At 46.5% G+C, this 21,940-nt stretch overlaps 1 protein-coding gene across 1 annotated transcript in view; it reads left to right on the top strand.

The window, feature by feature from the left end:
- Nucleotides 1-21,940, top strand: part of tead1a (TEA domain family member 1a) — a 42,448-nt gene that overhangs the window by 6,530 nt on the left and 13,978 nt on the right. The window contains exon 2 of the mRNA XM_062547304.1: nucleotides 7,944-8,252. Coding sequence (XP_062403288.1) covers nucleotides 8,051-8,252 — 202 coding nt within the window. The 5' untranslated portion in view covers nucleotides 7,944-8,050. The remainder of the gene's footprint in view (nucleotides 1-7,943; nucleotides 8,253-21,940) is intronic.

Raw genomic sequence — 21,940 nt, 5'->3', positions numbered from 1 at the left:
TATTATTCTTCCATGAATTAGTTTTTAGGTAAAATAGTAGGGAATAGTGTATTCTTAATATACTGTATTTGAGTGACGTGTATGTTTTTAATTAACATATTGTATGTCCTATTGTTAAATTTAGGCTGCAATCAGTTGACTACTTATCTGTTAAAACTCATGAGGATGACTGATGCAGGGCTGATTGGTCATAGCGGTGTCATTTCTGGTATGTGGTGACTTGACTGTCAGTAAAAGGGTCATGGAATTGTTGAGTACAGTAAAGGGGGTGGGAAGGGACTTAAATAAGTGATACAGCTGTATGTTTAGCTTGAAACCTGATATGTGATTCACAGCATGACATTTTGTCGAGAAACCTCACCGGTTAAAGGCAATGTAGTGTAGTTGTTTGCACAGCTTTATATCAGAGCGAATGTCACCCAAATTGAGGACTAACTTGCCACTGACTGGTACAAAATTCTCCCTCTATTTTGGCACCTTCCATTTGAACTTTACAGTGCACTTATTCAGCCCACCAGGGAACAGATGCAGAGTCTTAACAGCAGGCGATAACTTCATGGGTCAGGCTAAGGATGAGTATTAGAGAGACGAGGTGTACACATTTTATGAATGTCACTTTCAACATAATTTATTTTCCAGTGATAAATATTTCATATCACATGACTATTTTCATACATACTGGCACATGGTGATATTTGTCCGTTAATAGGCAAAGGACACAGCCATATTAACCGAAAGAGAAAAAAAAGCATCATGAATGCTTGAATGCTCTGTATCCATGTATCCATGAGTCATATTGTACTGATGGTCTATACCACAGTTTTGCTGACATCAGCTTTTTTAATCCTTTGATTAATTATCTTGTGTGAAAACAGGATGTGGTAAGCATCAAGTTTGTACCTTTTAATTCAATTTACGTGTGTGTGTGCGTGTGTGCGTGTGTGCATGTGTGTGTGCGCGCGGGTAGATAATAAGAAGGATCTGTGCTGAATCCACACAGATCTCGTAGAGCAGCGAGGTGTTTGGAGCGGCAGTGTTTCATGGGTAAATTTGTGCGCCTCTCGAGTGGGCCGAGAAGAAATGAAATAAGTGCATTTCATAAACATGAAGGAGACAAAGGGATGTGTTAATGGCGTGGACACTGTGCTAATGAGACTCAGTGAAATGGATATTGGGGGCATTGTGGTGGTGACTCCACCGCTGTGAGGTCCTTTGCGTCAAAAGGAGAAGTGTCTCGCACACTTTTCTTCACACACACACACACACACACACACACACACACACACACACACACACACCAAGCACAAGATGTGCTCACTGTTTCACCATGCATGCCATTGAAATGCAAAAGCCTCTGTTGGTGAAAAGCTTGAAAGGAAGGGATTTTTTTTTAGGTCATCCTTAATTGAATTTCCTGCCTGATGATAGACTAATAGGCCTGCTGGGACTAATGGCATTGTACAAGCATTTCATGTCACTAGTATAATGCACTGAATAGCAGCGAAAGAATATTGTTTCTTATGTGATCCTTTATAAACCGAGGGGACATGTTCAGAAACCTTTCATATCTGCCTTCGACTCCTCTCCCCTCGGCTCACCAGCATAATAAACCAAGCTCGTCATTATATTGTTGCGCTGAAATGACTTTATGAGTACTAATACGGTGGCTAGCATCGCAGGATTAGGAGTGACAGACCTGGTGCTTTGGTGGTCAGGGTGGAAGTAATAATGTCTTGAATATTTGCAGTCATGCTGGTTACCTAGTAATTACTGTCTTTTTTATTCTTTTTTTTTTTTTTTTAAATATAACCTGTTTTTTTTTTTTGTTTTTTTTTGTGGGGACGATACTTGACCTAGCAGCCTTTCCAAACAGACTCTTTTGTGATTCGGTCAGTGTGTATAAGGTAGTATCTGTATGGGCCATGTCCTTATCTAGTTGAATAATATTTTCATAGATTGTGTGTTCTATTAAAGGTGGAATGCTCAGTCTTTAGAGTATGAGGGATTCAAGCACGTATGGCTCCTCTCTCATACGTATGTAATAAGGATTACACGCATTGCTTCTCATGATATTATTTGAATTTTTATCTGAATATTTCATTGAATATATTTCCAGTTCTGGCCCATTGATAAGCAAAAAAGTAAAAGATCACCGCTCATCCTTGTGAGGTGCAGGATTTAGAATCAACTTGTAATTGTTAAGAAGAATCCGTACACTTCAAGTCTTTGTGCAAAACATTTTTACTTTACTGAGTGCAAGCTTTCGGTCGTTAGACCTTCATCAGGCAGTAGGGTGACCACCTCCAGTCAGAAAAAATGTGGGACAAGTAGCATGGTAAAGTGGGACAATGTGGGACAGACGTAATAACTTTAAACATACAATATTGTCTATCTAATTTACTAAGCAATATTTTTTAAGCCTACCGACCAAAATATTAAGACACTACCTAAAAGACAAAACACTAATTTTGCAACATCTCTTCTTTATTGGGACTATCGAAATAGTCAACTGTCCAAAGGACCAGTCATTATGCAGCTAAAAGAATGCTCTCAGTGAATCAAATTCACCTTAAAATACAAGACACACAAAAAATATTAGGCCTAACCTATTTAAGCTCAACAAAATATAAGGCCTAATAGTGCAAAATTTTAAGGGTTTGCCTATAGAAAGTTGAACTATTTCAGTGCAAATAAGGTAGGCTAAACCAGAATCTTTTTTGATAACAACAGCCACATTACATTTTCCTAGCTATTTCAGAATCTGGAACAATTACTAACTTGTTATGCAGTCGGAAGAGCAACATTAATGTGTGTGTGTGTGTGTGTGTGTGTGTGTGTGTGTGTGTGTGTGTGTGTGTGATAGGCCTACGTCATGATAGACGCTCGATCACTTTTCATCGGGGCTCGTTTGTCTGTTCGTTATCTGTTGGTTCGCAAGATAACTCAAACAGTTATGGATGGAATTTTCAGGAATGGTCTGAAATGACCCACGGAACAAACGATTAAATGGGAGTAACCCAGGCGGTTATGTTTTCGCTTGGCCTAGGTCTGCGCTCTCGGAGTGCTTCTAGTTTTGTAGGACTCACTTGCACCATGTCGCTTCACATCGTATTCTTCACCGTGCCCCAGAGAAAAATGCAAATGCAAAATGCTCTCTCTGCTTCACCGTCTACTGGTCTTTGCCAATAGGCTATATTATTATTGCGGTCCATTCGCTATTAAAAGTGCATCTTCTCTTTTTCGTGGCCACACTGCCCATGGCAGCTTAACCTGACCGAAGAGCGCGCTCTCCAATTCGAGATCTTTGACAACGTTGCGGAGGAGTTTGTGCAGCAGGCAACAGTTTGATTGACGTACAACTAAGCCTATCGACTACCGATTTTATTGCTTTCCTCTGAACTATTTGCACATAAGTTAACACTACGCCTATGAACGTATTTGTGTATTTATTTTCAATTGGCCAGGGTCGAATGAAAAAGCGGGACAAATGCTCAATTTGCGTGAGGCGGGACAAAGGGTAAAATTGCTGTACAGTACAACGTAAAGCGGGACAGGTGGTCACCCTATCAGGCAGAGAGAATCAGTTCTGGCCCATTGAAAATGATTCAGTTTGAATAACTTCACACATAAATAACTGTACAGTATAACACCGATTTCTTTCACATTTAGATGTTCCTCTTATGTTCAGTCTTCTTTTGATTCAGTAGTTGCGTGAGCATGTTGTGATTGACTTTCAATGGTTATCTAATATTTCAGTTATCTTATGGTAATGATTCCTTTTACAGTTTTGCCTTTTGAGCTCCTCCCTACTGTAAATGAGGGGTTGACTGTGAACAGTGTTTGCAGTATGTATACGCATGCCTAGTGCCTACACTGGTGCAAGAACTCAGAATTGTCCCTGAAGTCTTCACCATTTGTTCATCATTTAAAACGTTTAAAATAGAGGACGCTCTTCTATTTATCCGTTGAATGTTTAACACTTTGTAAAGCGCCATGAGACATGTGTAATGTTTTGGCGCTCTATAATTGAAATTAAATTAAATTGAAATTGAAATTGTTTATAGAATGTAGAGCACACATAGGGAGTCAACTGCATAATATTGTGTTGAGAGAGCTTTTACTCTCATGTCGCTAATTAGAATCAGAATCAGCTTTACTGGCCAGGTTTGCGTAAACAAACAAGGTATTTGACTCCAGTTATTCTTTGCTCTCAAAGTACAACACTCAACAATAACATTAAAAAAATACAAATAAAAATAAAAATACAGAACAGTAAGAATACTGTAGAATGAAGAGCAGTAGAATAAGGCTAGGTATAAGAATAAATACAGTATGTACATTTTCAATAAACAGACACTATGGGTGGGAATGCAACTGTCCGGAGGGGGAGTGTGGCTGGGAATGTCCGCCTTCTTATTGTCCCTGTCAGGTTGCCATGGCTGTGGACACCTCAACAGGCACAAGCAAGATGCAATATACAACTGAAAAGAGGGTGAGAGTAGTGCAATATCAGTATAGACTGAGGTTGAGACTGATCTAGACTGATTGAATTCAAATGAGTGCCTGAGCAGACCCTCACTCACTCACTCACTCACTCACATACACATACAGACACACGTTTCGAGCAGCTCTCCTCTCACACATAATACCTATCATTACATTCAATTACAACTAGTTGGCGCTGTGTTGTGCATGTTATGCATGTGCCCACCTGGCAGTTGAGTGTCAGCCTGCACACGCACACACACGCGCACACACACGCGCACGCACACACACACACACACACACTAACCCCAGCGGCTGGCACAGGCGCGCAAGCAGTGCGGGAGGTTGACAGCTGCTCGGCTGTGGATGTGTGCCCCCTTGTTTTGTGCGCGGACGCGCCTCCATGCCATGCCATTTGTTTGGAATGCTGTCCCCCTTTTTCCTGGAGGGCCGAGGAGCGGTGTGTAAGTGTAGCCACAGTATATTGTTGCATGACTAATCTCCCTTTCCCATCTGCCACTGGGGCCCCCGCTAGAAGCAGTCCCCACTTTGCCATCAGCCTCGGCCATATTGCCATGGCTGCAGTGCAGCGCGCGTGTGTGTGTGTGTGTGCGGCGCAGGGACTCCGTGGCTCTTGGCTTCCGTCGGCGTGGCGGCGAGGCTCTGCAGAGTACAGGGGGTCGGGGTGGGGTGGGGTGTGGTGGTGAGGGGGGGTGGAGGTCTTGTGAAGATGTGTTAAGGCGCATCACCAAGAATTATCACCATGTGCGCACACATGCAGAGAGAGAGAGAGAGAGAGACACACGCATACACACATATGCAATACATAACAGAACACCCAGAAATGCTGAGATGCCCAAGCACATTTGACATCTCTTTCCAACTTTATTTCTGCAGCACAAACACACACGCACACACACGCACACACACGCACACACACACGCACACACACACACACACACACACACACACACACACACACACACACACACACACACACACACACACACACACACACACACACACACACACACACACATACAGTAAAGCCCTTGTTCACAGCTCAGCTGTTTTGTGCTTAAATTGAATCATAGGCTCAAGTTCCCTGTCTTTCTGTACGAGGGCTGCATTATTCCTGGGCTGGAATAATATGCTGGGTTGTTTGGTGCCATTTGTGTTGTCAGTAATTTTGCTGATGGATGAAATGGCTGGGTTACATTCTATGGTGCAGACTGTCATGGATTTTACCCATTAAAGCTGGCCGTCTTTACACACGGCATTTCGACAAAGAGGGAGACTCAAACAGGCCATAGATGGAACTGAATTGTTTGTTAATGCTATGAGGTGGATGGAAGTGCAGTGAAGAAAGTATATGTTTGGTTTCTCTCTCCTGTTCCCTGCTTTTTGTTTTTTTTTCTTTTTGCTTTGTTTTTTTTTTTTTTCTCCTCGTTGCCTTTTGATGTTTCACAGCCTTGTAAATTACAGAGGGAGCGACAGATGCACAGCTGTCTAACATGGATTAGCCTGTTGTCAACTGCCGGTGATCCTGAGAAAATCAATGGCTCTCTGAAATACTCCTTTCTTTTTGAGGGGCGTTTTTTTTTTTTTTTTTGTGAGATGTTTCGGCAATCACCTGCTGCATTTACACGCGTCGACTTTTATCGTCCTTTCAAAAAAATGTCACCGTGCCTCGAGCCGTCGCGGATCGCCGTCGGATCTAAGTGTCACGGCAACCGAGGAGATTTTGTTTCTGTTCACAGATGGTCTCTCTCGCTCTTTCTTTTTTTTTCCCAAGTTAACCTTGGCTCCCTGTTTGACCACTCATCCAGCACACCTCTTGGCCACTCGCGCGGCTACACCTGGGACTGCTCATGCAGGCTATGAAACTGCCTGTTGGAGCTCAGCTGTCTTCTCTTCCCTGAGTTCGTGCCTCAGACTGGGGTTACTGGGTTGCGCCTCGACCACCCCCGCCCAAACCCCTCTTCACCCTACCCCCTCCAAACCCCCCCACCCCACCCCCAGATGGAAGTCGGGAGTGTGCCGTATCAGTGCTGGAAGCGATTAGGGGCCGAGTTGATTATGCAGTCAGGGGGATGATATTAAGGCCCCCGAGTTGTTTAGCGGCTGGAATGAGAGGGCTTTTCTCTCTTTCTCTCACTCACACACACACACACACGTGTGCACACACGCATATACACACACACACATACACACACACACACACACACACACACACACACACACACACACACACTAACTCCAGGCCTTCAGAAGCACAAAGTAGTTGTGCAGTGTCAGCAGTCAGTGGCACCCAGCACACAAACCCCAAATTCAAAACCCAAGCTGCAGCTTGTGCTGTGGGTGATTGCTCTCTGTCCTTCTCTAGTTCCCCACGCCTCCCACCCCGACACACACACACACACACACACACACACACACACACACACACACACACACTCACACACATCAATTATACAGTGATCTACAAAGCATCCATTGTACAGACAATCAGTATGCTACAGACAGAGAAAACTACAGTGCATTGTATCTCAGCTGGAGACCATATTGTGTAGTTTGATGTGGATAAAGGTTTTCTTATGTGTGCATATTTTGTAAGCATGAGCACCTCTGGTGTTTAGAAAACAGTTTCTCCATCTGCGAGTCATTTGGATTACCAAAGCCTGCTTGGCTTTGTATCTGAGATCCTACAAGGATCTAACAATGGGCAAAGAGATTTTTCAAATTGTTTACACTTTATGAAACTCCATAATCAGGAAATTCCCAGTCACATGGAGCAACTTGTACATATCAGGGAAGAGCGGGGATTTAAGCTCAGAGCTTGTCTCTTTGGTCTGAAAAGCCCTTTTCAGCTCCAGAGTGTTCCTGATGTGATCCTCCATGATCTATTTTGGAGAGCGAACACAGCGGGCATTGAGCGTCGTAAATTTTCATTCAGCAATCGCTCCCCGCCATGAATTTTTTTCGCCCCAAGTTTAAAGAGGCTGGGAGACAACAGCGAAAGCCTGTAAGTGTTTTTACAGCAGCTGTGTTGGATTACGGCTCGGCTCTTTCTGGGGCTTGGCTCGTCCGTTTCCTCATGCGCCTTCTACACGAGCTTTCTGTCTCCGTTCCCATAACATGCCTCTCTGGTTGCCGAACACTATCTTTTCATTGGGTGTTAGAAGACGTTTGGCCTCACATAAATTAAGACCAGAAAAAAAAACAGACTTATTTTTGTGATCTTGAGAGGGTTTCAGTGAAAGCACAAGCTGTCATAGTGTCGCTGCTACAACTGGAAGCTGTGTGTGTGCATACAGAAGCTCACTGACCTGTTTTTTTTTTTCAATTTATTTTTTCAAATTTTTTTTTAGTATTGACTAATTTGTGTGAAGACTGCTTTGATGTTTGCTCTGTGGACTGACAGATTATTTGTGTGTGTGTGTGTGTGTGTTCTCCAGGTTTCTCCCCTCCATCTCTCCTCCACTTCACTTCAGGTCCAAGCGCGGGCTTGGAGGGTCCCCTCCGTCCCATTCCCCAGGCCCCCCACCCCCCACCCAGCGCCAACATGGACCCCAGCAGCTGGAGCGGCAGTGAGAGTCCGGCCGAGGACATCGAGAACATGAGCGACTCGGCCGACAAGCCCATGGACAACGACGCCGAGGGCGTGTGGAGCCCCGACATCGAGCAGAGCTTCCAGGAGGCCCTGGCCATTTACCCGCCCTGCGGCCGGCGCAAGATCATCCTCTCCGACGAGGGCAAGATGTACGGTAAGTCCACCAATCCCACCACCCCCCCTCCTAGCGGACATGTAGAGACATCCCAGGTCAAGGGCTTTTTTTTGTTCGGTTGTTATTGTTTCTGTGGTAAATACATTTGGAGTAGCCTTCAGACTGTGGAGGCCCGTGAGGGGCTGATCTCGGGGTGAGAGGAGACCTGTGGCTCTTTGAGAGGGTGGATGAGGAGAGGGGCCTGGGGGAGTAGGGGAGGGCTGGTGGGGCTGGGCTGGGCTGGGCTGGGTTGGGCTGGGCTGGGCTGGGCTGGGCTGGGCTGGGCTGGGCTGGGCTGGGCTGGGCTGGGCGGCGCTGTGCTGTGCTGTGTGGAGAGGAGGCAGCCGCTCTGTCGTAAAGCCAGTGTGCCCCATTAGTGCAGAGCAGATGGTCCTCCGACCGCCACCAGCTGCGCTACACCCCCCACCCCCACCCCACTCTCTCTCTCACACACACTCGCAGTCACACGCACACACACGCACACACACACACAACCCCCCCCCCTTTTGCCTCTCCCTACTCCTGAACTGAATGATGTCATGGAAAGAGGGGATATATTGTTCCTGCTTTTTCTTCAACTCTCAAGTTCAACTCTCTCTTTTACAGTTGTCTCTTTCTTGACTAAAATATAGCAATGAACATCTTCCCTTCTGTTTCTGTATTTTTGGAAACATTTTGAGCCATTTTTGCAACAGGTGTAATGCAAGGCCATTTCCATAAATGAGTTACCTATGTTAAATAAAATCAACATTATGACAAAACAAACAAATTAACCACACTTGGCTATCACCATAAACAATCATAGTCTGAAAGACGTTTGTTTTCAACTAAGGTGCTCAAATCCTTTGTGGCGGGTAGACTCCATAACATATGGCTGTGTGACTATAGAACTGCCTGTGGCGGTATTCTTACTCAACACATCAAACATTTCCCATCTCACAGCAGGCAGGTTTTTTGTCAGGCGCTACTTTGGTCATCCCCTACCAGGAGCAGTGGAAAAATTACCGCAGAAGTGTTCGGAGAAGATTAAGCCTGTTGAATACATTTTAAATCGCAGCACTTTTCTCGCTCCAAAACGTCAGGCAGAACAAAACGGCACTCTCAGACAACAACTTAATTTGTTGCCACAGGTTTGCTAGTTTATTCCTTCCGTGCGCCATCAAGCCATCTGTTTTCTGGGCAGGCACAGTCCCAGGTATCTCTGCTCCCAAAGGCTGCTCAGAGATCTGTGTGTGTGTGTGTGTGTGTGTGTGTGTGTGTGTGTGTGTGTGTGTGTGTGTGTGTGTTTGTGTGTGTGTTTGTGTGTGTGTGTCACACACAAATGTGCACACACACACAAATACACACTCACACAGGTCCTGAGTGCCCCTCAACCCTCTCGCTCTCCCCCTTCCACCTTGCTCAATGCAGTTAATTAGCAACAGTCTCTATAGCAACTGGCTCTTACTTCAAAACAATGTGTAATTTTTTTCCTCCGTTCTCTCTCTCTCTCTCTCTCGCTCTATCTCTCTCTCTCTCTCGCTCTCTCTCTCCCGCGGCTGCCATGGCTAAGCTTATCGCGGCACTGTTTACCTGAGGGGCTTTCTGCTGCTTTTGAGTCTCATTGGGCCTGGCGCTGTGCCCAGCCGGGGGGAAGGGAGGGGAGGGGAGGGGAGGGGAGGGGAGGGGACACTTAATTGTGAAGCCGATGAAAACCACAGCGACAGCTGCAGCACGGGCACGCTCAGTAGCACAGCTCTCCAGCACCAGGAAGTGGCGGCGGACCCGACTTGAATGAGGCCACGGAGAGACACTGCCGCTCTCTTTGACCAAGCCCTTCACCAACCCCCCTGTACCCCCACCCCCACTCCACCCTCACCACCATCTCCTCAGCAGTACAGTTTGTGTGTGTGTGTGTGTGTGTGTGTGTGTGTGTGTGTGTGTGTGTGTGTGTGTGTGTGATCTTTTGTATCTTTTTTTTCAGTGTAAATGTCATTTGACACTTTACCAGATGTCTGATGACTGCTTTGAATGAAATGAGATGTTTCTACCACCGACTCTCCCTATCTCTCTGTCCCCCCGTCTCTTTCTCTTCTCACTGGGAATCCTTTAAGCTTATGTCACGAGCCAGCTCCGGTCAGTTCCCCCCCCCCCCACCCCCCCACCCCCCGTGTGTAATTAACGCGTTCCTTACGACCCGATATCGGAGAGTGCGCCGCCCCTGCCCTCTCAGGTCATTAGAGCGGCCGATGGCAGAGGCGAGTGGTCCTGATGACCTGCTCTTACCCGCTGGGCAGGGGAATTAGAGTTCCTCTTCGCTTTTCCCCTAAAGACACCAGCAAACCTCAGTAGTGCTATCTTGAGCAGCACTGTATGAGGGCGAGCAGGTAAATTATAGCATGCTGCTAATGAATAAGCAGGATTGACCTTGGGAGGTCAGTTTATTCCAGTAATGAAGCATGTCTGACCACACCACAGGTGGACTTGTTTTACATATTTTGAAGGCATACAGCTAGATTGTTTTAATATAACTGTAGATGGAATTAGGTAGAATTACCATCAGCATTGAAGAGGTATTTTGAGTTGTGTGTGTTTTTTTTTTTTTTTTTAAAGACAGTGATTTACTTTACAGAATTCATTTTACAGATGCAAAAGCAATCACACTTTCCTCACAAATAGCAGGGGGAAAAATGGTTGGTTCAGCTCCACATTTGCCACCATGGGATGGAGGCTTAATGCTTGCCCAAGAGGGTGTCATTGTCTGGGTACAAGCTGTGAATGTTGGCCGTCTCCACTGCCCAAAGGGAAACAGACAGGCCTGCGAAGTGACCAGGGTTCGAGTCATTTCTCGGTCACCCTTAAGCTATCTCGCAGTTATGATATAGCTGGCAAGAAACAGATCCCCCACCATTTCTCTCTCTCTCTCTCTCTCTCTCTCTCTCTCTCTCTCTCCCTCCCTCTCTCTCTCTCTCTCTCACACACACACACACAGACACACACACACACACCAGCTTGTGGCATTCACGGTATTATTCAGCCACGGCCGCCCTGCCAGTGTAAACATGTGCGGCAGGGAGAGTCAATGCAGATGGTCTCTCAATAACACACTCAATGCCACACAGGCCCTGAGATGAACCTGCTGCTACGGCGTCCATGGAATCTTTAACCTTGTTGGGTTGCGAGAACTGTTTCATGCCATTCCTGCATATAGAGATGGATGCATGGCCATCTTGTCTTTGGGAAAAAAGAAACAGCAGGGGACGGAGAGTGAAGAAAGAGAGAGGAAGAGAAGGAGGAAGAGAGGGAGGAAGAGAGAGGGCATATTAGGAGATGGAAAGTTCCGGGGGTTTGGTCCTTTGTGTGCACGTGTGGTGCAGGGGTCAGGGCGCCCTCCATGACACCGCACAGAAGGTGGTGGGAGTGTGTGTGTGTGTTAGTTGGGGGGGGGGGGTTGAAATGAGTTTCGTCGAGAAAGAAGGTCACCAAATCTAAATGGGAAGGACCCGCGCGTAACAATGGGAAGAATGTCTCTCTCAGCGAAATCCACACGGAGAATTGAATTTTCGCGAAGAGACGGCGTATTGTGCGCAGAAGCACCAGCTGAATAAAACAGGCAAATAAATAAATAAATAGATGACAAAAGCACCGTGGTCCTGAAACACGAGAGACAGAGAGAGAGAGAGAGAGAGAGAGCGCTCTGACAAAAAGGCACATGCTGCATGGTCCCTGCCTAAGCAAAATTGCTGTCAAATTGCAGCTGCGGCCGCAGGGAGCCGCGGCCTCCCGGTGGAGCCGGTCGTAAGGAGGCCGCCAGCGAACGCTCTCTCTCTTTCTCTCTCTCTCTCTCTCTCTCTCTTTCTCTCTCTCTCTCCACACCTGTTGCCTTCGCCGTCTCCTCTCTTCTCCTCTCCTCTCCTCTCCCCGGCAGCGCCTCAGCTCCGAGCTGTGATTTCCTCATGGAAAATACTGAAATAGTGAGATGATCGCACGGAGAGAATGTTTGTGTGCGTGCGTGTGTGTGTGGTGTGTTTGAGAGAAAGAGAGAGAGAGAGGGAGAGAGAGAGGGAGAGAGAGAGGGAATGTGTGAGTAAGAGAGAGAGAGAATGTTGGAGATGTTCCTCAGGGGGTTTATGCAAAAGTGTGGGGGTGTCTGTGCAAAAACAGAAGGATGGGTGTGTGTGTGTGTGTGTGTGTGAGAGAGAGAGAGAGAGCATGTGTGTTAATAATGTGCATTGTGAGTGTGTATAAACATGTGTGTGTGTGATGTGTGGTGGTGGTGTGGTGTGTGTGTGTGTGTGGTGTGTGTGTGGTATGGTGTGGGGGTTGGTCTGTGGCCGGGAGCCATGAGGTGTGACCACACCGAGCGTGTCTGTGCTTGTCCCCCGCTCACACCCTCCAACAGAGGAGGAGAGAGGGGATGAGTGTTGAAGGACTGCGGGATTAAAATAGAAACTAATATCGCATCCCTTCATGGCTTCCATTCCACCGAGCCCAACAGCAGTTAGCAGGCCTCATCGCGACAATGGAAACTGCCATGACTAGGGTTGGGTACCTATCGCATTTGAACCGATATCGGTACCGGTACCGGTGCCTGAGGTTCGGTGTCGGTATTCAACGGTATTTTTTTCGGTACCTTACCCTTCCTGAATCTGTAACACCTTGTTTGTATCAACTACAAGTTGAACAAAATCAAATTTATACATTGAGAATGTTTTTAACACAATACAAACCCCTCTCATTTCTTAAGTATGAACATGAACAATGGATAGTGAAAGTTTTTTAAACAGACTCCATCAAACCCAAACATAGAACAAATAATTTGTCCATTGGGTTATATGATGATTTAGCTATTTTAGGCCATGTTCATGAAAAAAGCAATCCTTCCATCTTTGTTTTGTGCAATTTAACAGTAGCCTAGGTCAGCGGTATGCCAGGCATCATGTTTAATAAGCCACCCCTTTTTTTATGAAAACATAGCCTACTATAGAGTTTACAAAAGGTTTAGAAGTTATTCATTTATTCATTCATTAATTACAAATATTTTAAAAGTTCATTTTTTAACACCTCTCCGTCATAGCCCTTTTCATCTCGCATGTCTCCTAGAAGCAGGTAGGTGGTAGGCTATGCGTTCCACAGTGTGGGAATCCCTGGCGGATCCGGGCCAAATACATTTTGCTATCTGGGTAGATTATTATCCACTCCTTACCAGTTCTGTTGTTTAAATTACTTCGTTTCAGTCAGTTTCTAACGTGAGTAGTTGGCTGGCGAGTTTGGTCGTCCGGTTATCCTTTGACTAATAAAACATTGCATCATGAATTTGAACGTATAGCTCGTCTTGATGCAGCGCATTGTTCCACCTTGAAACGCTATAGTCTGTCTGTCAAGTTAACTGTATGTGTAGGCTAACCAGCAAACTGTTGCGTGGGCGTAGCCTACAACGTGTATAATCAAATTATAGCATTGCATCGGGGGGCAGTGAATCCGTTAAATATGCCGTTTTAATGAGTCATATTTCTCATTCAAAGTAACAGAGCAAAGCGGGCGACAGAGAGAAAATAGAAACCGTATATGCCAACAAAAACAGTTCTCTCAAAACATCGCGCTGCTCGCGTTGCTTGCTGTCAGGAGGACACTCCAATTGACAGCAATGAAATTAAACGAAATGTATCGTTAATGTTTGCTCGCATCGCGGTTAGGACATAGTTTCTATTTTTTTATGACCATCTCTTATCTGCTGACTGAGCAGCGCAACAAAAGCAAAGGCTGCGGTCAATATCCTCAGAACTGTTGTCACGACAAATACAGCAAGTATTTGGCAATGGCAAATAGCCAAGCCTAGATATTATTAATGCTGTTAAGACATCATTATCATTTAGCCATGATACATTTCAATAGCATTCAAAAATTTTTCTGCCACATATGCTTTGAACTATTTAAAGTCCTGTTTTTACCGTTTTGAATGGATCCAGCTCACTCGCGATTCAGAAGATGGGTGCATTTCATTGCACTCTGTCAACTCTCAGTTTTATTTTAAGTTCTTACCAGGGATAAGCCTACTATTTTGATTCATTTATGCTTGCTCTTGGTGCAATACATGAAGGCTTAAATGGTGCATATTAAGTTAGCCTATTCACTTTCGTTTTTGAGATTGACATAACGTTAGCCTACACTCAGACATGACGTCAGATGGCGCACTCCGCTCCTGATGCACATGAAAGTACCGAAATTTAGCACCGTTCAATTTCATGTGAAGCAATACCCGGTAATACCGACGTGATTCGGTCGGTACCGGTAAAAATACAGGGGTCGGTACCCAACCCTAGCCATGACCACCTTGAGCCAGAAATGGTAACAAATTTTTTTTATGTTAAACTGAACAATTTAAATTCCATTGCTCAAACTTCTTTTTTAAAAAAAGAGTGATTGTTCATGTTATATTGAACGATCTCAAGGTCAGGCCTACTGTTCAAGTCCCGCTTAAAAGCAGGGGGTAAACACTAAAGAAGCTTTTACACTTCTCCATGACTAATATTTTAACATTCATTTCTCTCTCTCTTTCTTTATCTCTCTCTCCGTATTTGACTCTCAAGGTGAAAACCGACCCCTGGCAAAATACTTCCTCACCACTAATGACTGACTTGATGGTGTTCACTTTGCCTCAGCTAGGAGAGCACTCAGCGAGTGCACACCTCTGCCAAGGCCGTCGTTTGCTGGTGTAGCGCAATATTAGCGAAAGTGAAACTAAAACTTCATGGAGCTGACCGGAGTCGGATTTGCGCCGACATTTTATGTCTACATCCATAGGCCAGACGACACCTTTTTTTAAAAAATTGTGATAATTGGACCGGTAGTTTTTGACAGTGACAATAATCTGACAGGCACATCATCAGTTTGATTGACTGGACACGGTGCAGTGAAAAAGAGTGGGCAGAACACATCAGTCAGGCCATTCAGTACATTCCAGTCTCATTCATTGTAGTTAAAACGGGCAAGATTCAAATGGCCACTGTGTCACAATGCTGAGCTTCCAGACAAACCACACGAGGAAGCCAAATTACTCCCATCTTCCCCCATCTTTTATGGGCCTCAATGAAATTCTACATTTTATACAATTTCAATTAGCATAATTTACTGTAACCTCATTACTCTTTATATTCCTTAAACATGTGGAAGTTGTATAAACCTGCAGTCACCATTGAGACTAAACTCAGCGTAGACCAATCAACTGTAGCCACATACATAATTTAATGCTTTAAATAATGAGGCAGTTGTGTGTTTTTTACCCTCCTTTGTGTGGGTACTTTTTTTAAACCAAACAAAAACTTTTTTTTTTTTTTGCTGAGGTTAGAAGATTTGCCTTCTTTTTTTTGTCTCGTCTTGGCTTGGGCAACATGTTTTCAGTGTACATTTAGCACCCCAGTGGCAGCTGCTCCAGACATAATGAAGAGAGGTCACTGGAGGTCGTTTGTATTTTCCGAGTGTGATATCCAGCGTTCGGGTGTTATGTTTCCAGCCCAACCCCAGCGCGCGCTGTGCTGTGCTGCACTGGCCTCCCACCCACCCCGTCGTTGGAGCACAAACGAGATTCGGCCTCGCTAACAGGAAGCACGGCTAATTACTCCCATTAAAGCCCAACGGCTGCGGAGCGACTCCACTCACTCCTAATGACTTCGGCTTTTCCTTGGGCTCTCTCCCAGCTCAAAAGCCCCGGCATTCACATTAGAGCAGTCTAGTTGGAGAGAGACAGTTTCCCCTCCTGTCTGACTATTTCTATCTCTCTCTCTCTCACACACACACACACACACACACACACACGCGCACACAAAGTGTATCATCAATTCATTTTGAGATCAAATGGACATTTTGACCTTTATTGGCATTTTGACAACGAGGATCATGCCATTATGACCAGGCTGGCTTGTACAGGTTGTGCTCCACAGTAATTAGACCCGAATCCAAATACTGCAGCTTTTAAATCCTGTGATTCCATTCTAGCAGCTCTAGTTTCACTGGTCTGCTCTCCTAAACCCTCGTAAAACACCCACCGCATGACCCACAAAACATAACCATGGTGATAGAATTGAGGACCTAATTTGTGTTTCATTTCTTAATTTTACACTGTTTATCGGTTTATTTGCTAATGTTGGCAAAGCATGCAGTTTGCTGACTTGTTTTGAAAACAAAATGCAAACCACGGATAAGAGATACATAAAACTGCTCGTTTTCATGTCGCCTAACACCCAGCGCGCTAATTTAAAAAGAAAACTCTGTAGTCCTTTTAAAAGGCAACAGTATCCATTAGAACTGCAGAGAGAGAGAGAGAGAGAGAAAAAAAAAAACACGCAAGCACTTTCCAAAAAAAACAAAACAAAACAGCGAAACCTTCTGCTTTTGCTCCTGGGTTGGCGAGCAGCAGCCTCTCATTGTGCGGGTCTGGCCAGTAGGCAGCAGCTTGGGCCTCTGCTGTGAGCGATTGGCCCTCTGCTCTAATGAAGAGCCCGTATGGGGGGCGGGAGGGGCGAGCTGGCGGTCATTGTGATGTAGAAGAACAGCCTCCGTCATGGTTCCCCACCATCTGACTTTGGCCGTGAAGTCTCTGTTCAGCCGCCTTGCCCCCCCCCCCCCACACACACACACACACACTCCCTTCCTCCCCACCCCACCTCCCCTCTCCTCCACTCTCCACAATGTGGGACACGAGGGGTGTCAAAATGTTACGGGTTATGCCACCTACAATAGGCAGCTGGCCGGGCAGAATCAGATGCACAGCAGACGTGTGTGTGTGTCTTTGTGTGGCTGTGTGCACAAGTGTGTGTGTGTGTGTGTGTGTGCGTGTGTTTCGAGAGCAGCTTTTATCTGGCAGTGGAAAGGCAGCCTCACCCTTTGACTCCTAATACCCGTGCTCTCGGGGTGATACTTGCGTTTTTGCCCGCTGATCATATCAGCCTAAGCTCCCCCGACTTTGCGCCAAGGGGATTGCTTGAGCCCACCATCTGCTTTAGGCTGCCGGCCATCAGCTCTCCAAACCAAAAGGCGCCGTATTTTAACAGAAGGCAGGAGGGGAGACTTAACTTTAAACCACTGATAACTTGCTGACTGCTCCTCTTAGCGCTACAGCAGCAGCAGCAGCTAATAGGAAAGTCATCGACTCCGTTAGCCCCTGAGACTTGTGCCCGTTAAAGCCATTTACTTGGGCTGTTAAAGCTAGTCACTTTGGCTGTGAGAACTCTTTGCCGTGATGAAGGAGTTGCTATTTAGAGACCCACCTGCTAACTTTCCCTGAGCGGGAAGGTAGTGTAAGTATTACCGGCTGGAAGTAGAAGCCTTCTCATAATAGTTGCAGCAACTATACCAGCATTTGTTGTGGTATTGTCATTAACAGTAGCAGTAGCAGTAGCAGTAGCAGTAGCAGTAGAAATTGTAGTAGCAGTAGTAGTAGTACGTAGTATTAGTAGCAGTAGTAGTAGTAATAATAGTAGTAGTAATAGTAGTAGAAGTAGTAGTAATAGTAGTAGTAATACTATTAGTAGTAGTAGTAGTAGTAATAGTAGTAGTAGTAGTAGTAGTAGTAGTAGTAGTAGTAGTAGTAGTAGTAGTAGTAATAGTAGTAGTAGTAGTAATAGTAGTAGTAGTAATAGTAGTAGTAATAATATTATTATTAGTAGTAGTAGTAGTAATAATATTAGTAGTAGTAGTAATAATATTAGTAGTAGTAGTAGTAGTAGTAGTAGTAGTAGTAGTAATAATAGTAGTAGTAGTAGTAGTAGTAGTAGTAGTAGTAGTAGTGGTGGTGGTGGTGGTGGTGGTGGTAGAGCTGTGGTGAGTAAGAACTCTCCCCCTCCTCTCGCCCTTCCTCTGTTTTGAGGGGGACCTCCTGCTGAAAGGCTCCATATTGTTGGCTTAGGCCATTGTGATGCTAATGCACGCCTGAGACCCTGGAGTCATCCATCATGGCTGGCGGGACGGCAGGGCTATTGTCCAGAGGATTTGGGTCTCTCTTGCCCTCACCTCGCTCAGACGCTAGGGGCCCGGGCCCAGACCACAGTGCATTATGGGAGAGGCTGGAAGGGGGGTGGGGTGGCGGGGGTGAGGAACGGAAAGGATTAGGGCCGCTGTCACTGTGTAAATATGGAATAATCCAAGGGAAAAGAAAATGGCAGGGGTACAGAGGATTTTGTAATAATTCCTGCCTCGATTTAATCAAGCCCTTGTGCAAGAACTTTTCTGTTTTGTTTGTTTGTTTGTTTGTTTTTTTGCTGAACCCCTCTAAGAAAAATCTGGTTGGTGGATTTCACCGGAGTTGACAGTGCTGCGTTAATGTCATAAACACTTGCATTTTACATATTTCAACTGGCGTTTGTTACATCAACAGACGTTCTACGCGGAGGAAAAAAAACCCAACCGAGATTTCACAGAAGGAACAAAAATCCCATTTCATGCCTGTGTTTGAAGGGATTAGTCATGCTTTAGCCCTGGCAAGGTTCCTGCCCATATTTCCTTTAAGATGCAAGCAACGACACTTGGAAATTGCTAATTAATCAGCTTTTAAGTGTGGATCTGTTTGATGGGTGTCTGGAGTGCTGGGGCCGCTCCCAGTCAGAGGAAACCCTCCTTTGCGTCGCTGCGGCGTCCTGAAATTACGTTGGGAGGCCAGGGCTCTACATTTTCCCTCCCTCGCCCTCCTTTCCTGGAGGAGCCACATGAAGGGAGTCCATGTGTGTGTGTGTGTGTGTGTGTGTGAGTGTTAGTGATCCGCGGCCTGGCGCGGCGACAGGCCGCGTTCACCCAGATCCGCTGACATCATCCCAACCGCGCTGAGGCTCATGGGAGTGCGGTCGAGGGGCTCATTAAATGCCGCCAAAAAGGAATGAGCCTGTCTCATCATCAACCCTCCCGCTCTCTCCTCTCTCTCTCCCTCTCTCTCTCCCTCCCTCTCTCCATCTGTGTTACTCTTTCTCCCTCTGCCCCTCTTTCTCTATTCCCTCCTCTGCTTCATTCCCGTCTCTGTTATCATCAACACCAATCAACCAAAACAGCCTAGCAACCCATAATCTCTCCAGTTGCCCCTTAAGGTAAACAAGGCCGACTCTCACACCACACATGCCTCTGTCAATCTCCCTCCCCCCTCCCCCACTCTCTCCTCCTCTCCCTCCCCAGCCTGTAACTCAGGGCAGGAGCTTCACGCAGAAGTGATGATTTAGCAACTGCGTGTGTGTGTTTTTGCCGTATGACTAATGCCCGCTGCCGTCGTCGCCGGAATCACCAGCCGGGAGGACAGCCCACGTTGTCAGTGTTGAGTGATAGACCGTGCCACCCCCCCCCCACCCCTCACCTCCCACCTCCCTTGCTCGACTCTGAGGGCCCTGGCAGCTTCTGTGGCCTCCCGTGCCCTCTGCCACGGGCTCGGACAGGGTCAGGCGAGGTCGCGCGGGGTCAGCGGCGCTGCCATCCATCAGGCTTGTTTTGAGTCCGAAGTGGCGGGAGGTCCGGCGGACACCCCCTACAGCAGGAGCTGTCCGCCCGCGGATGCCTGTAGGCCGCCTTGAAGGACTCCCCTCAACCCCTCGCGCGGTGTGGAGGTGAGATAGTGCGGCCACAATCACTCACCCCAGCGCCCAGCGTGTGTCCAAACATCTGATGCCATCTAGATTGCTGTGATGGCACTAAGGCTGATAGAAATCCAAAAGCCATTGATGCGGACGGCATGCCGGCTCTTTCTTGTGTTTTCTGTTTGAGCCCCAGGGTAACTGGTGATACAACAGGAGCAGGAACAGGTGGTGGGAGAGAGAGAGAGAGAGAGAGAGAGAGAGAGAATGAGACAGAGAGAGAGAAGGAGAGGGAGACGGTTCTGTGTTTGTCATTCTTCTCGATCTCTGCTTTGTTGTGATGGTTCTAGCTCCTAAGGGGCTGGTGAGACCTGACTTTGATGTTTAGAGTGTGTGTGTGTGTGTGTGTGTGGTGGTGATGGTGGTGGTGAATGGGGGGGGGGTGGTTCTAGTGGTTATCAGTGATTTGAGGAGAAACACATGACTGTGTAGATAACACCCCCCCACACCCCCACCCCCACCCCCGGACTACCCCGACTTTAAATAAGCAGCTGTGATTACAGGGCTGGAGAGGCTGAGCTCTTTAAAGTAGCCATATGAAAGCAACCAGTTGAGGGCTTTACTGCGTCACATTTACGGCCTCTTGTTTTTGATCCGTGCTACTTTCTGATGTCGTAGATTGGCCCTATCAGTGCGCTTCAGTGAAGTCGCCGGTGTCTGACTGCCCACCGACTCGCCTCTGTGCCACACGAGCCATGCCTCATTTAACTTCCGGAAAGATCTACAAGATTGGCCGGCATCTAGCTATGTTAACCTCCCCACGTCAGACCCAGAGTTCAAGAGGCACCGATAATAGTTTTCTGACCCCTGCCATTGCTTCACACATAAAGTGCTCTGGAGTAAATTGCCTCTTCGTTTTTTGAGGAGAACACTGGTGTATTATGTTTCACTGCGGAGCTGTTGACCACTCTGGACCTCTCGTCAATGTGACCGCCGAGCGTAATTTCCCTCCCCCTCCGCCCCAAAAAATAAAAACTGCTGCCGTGATTACTTTTAAAGGCTCAAAAGTGTGCCCTCTTATAAACATCGCAGGGGAGGGATTTGCACCCCATTTCTTTTCTCTTTTTGTGTTTGTGTGTGTGTTTCCATCTCAGAGATTTTCAAGTTTCAGAAAAAAAGAGGGGTCGGGGGGGGGGGGGGGAGCAGACACAGGAAAAAAGGGAGGAAAAAAGAGTGCTCCGGCCTCTTTCTCTCCTAAGGTTGTTTTGCACGCTTGCCAAGTCCCGCTGAGCGTGTTTTCAAGCCGCTGAAAAGAATGAATTATTCAGCAGTAAGCATGCTTACAGCTGGACGTTTGGGGCCCTTTGATCTGCGAACGGGGCGTCTGCATGAATGCCCGTATTGTCATGTTATGTGTACACAGTGTGTGAGTGATTGAAAATAGGGAGGCCCGGGGCCCAAGCCGGGGCAGAGATTACAGTGCAGGCTCGCCGGGTGCGCAGGGGCCCGAGCAGAAAATCCCCAGATGCTGTTTGTTCGCCTGAGGTCACATGTTGCTGCGGCGCTCCGTGTGGCCTTAACAAAACGCTCCTTTAGAGAGAGAGAGAGAGAGAGAGAGAGGGAAGGAGAGAGAGAGAGGGAGAGAGAGTGTTTCTATCACCCCGTATCTCATTACCATTGAAGCCCCCACCACACCACGCCTGTCAAAGCTGTGTAGCTGAGTCAGGAGTGTGTGTGTGTGTGTGAGAGTGTGTTTGTGTGTGTGTGTGTGTGTGTGTGTGTGTGTGTGGGCGTGAGTGTGTGCACGTGCGTACGTACACAAGTGTGCTTGTGTTTTTGTTTGACATAAGTGTACAGATGCTGTGAGTGTAAACATATTTTTGCCTGTGTGCTGATAATATGCTACATGCCTTTCCTCTGATCTGGCTCATGTTCCAAAAGTCCCTGTCCACTGTGGAAATAAAAACAAACAGTAGCTGCTTTCAGACATAAGTGTACTGTAAGTCTGTATGTTCTGCGAATGTCAAGCGGTTGGGGTCGTATATCTGGACAACACAAGCGGCCACACAACTCCCCCCCCCTAGTGTTTCTGACAGACATTATGTAAATGAGCGATGAACATGCAGAGATTCTATTCATGTGCGTCGGTGTTGTTCACACATA

Source organism: Sardina pilchardus, chromosome 10 (genome assembly GCF_963854185.1).
Source record: "Sardina pilchardus chromosome 10, fSarPil1.1, whole genome shotgun sequence".
Taxonomy (NCBI): Eukaryota; Metazoa; Chordata; class Actinopteri; order Clupeiformes; family Clupeidae; genus Sardina; species Sardina pilchardus.
The sequence above is the reverse complement of the archived record's forward strand: the minus strand, read 5'-3'. Positions and strand labels throughout refer to the sequence as shown.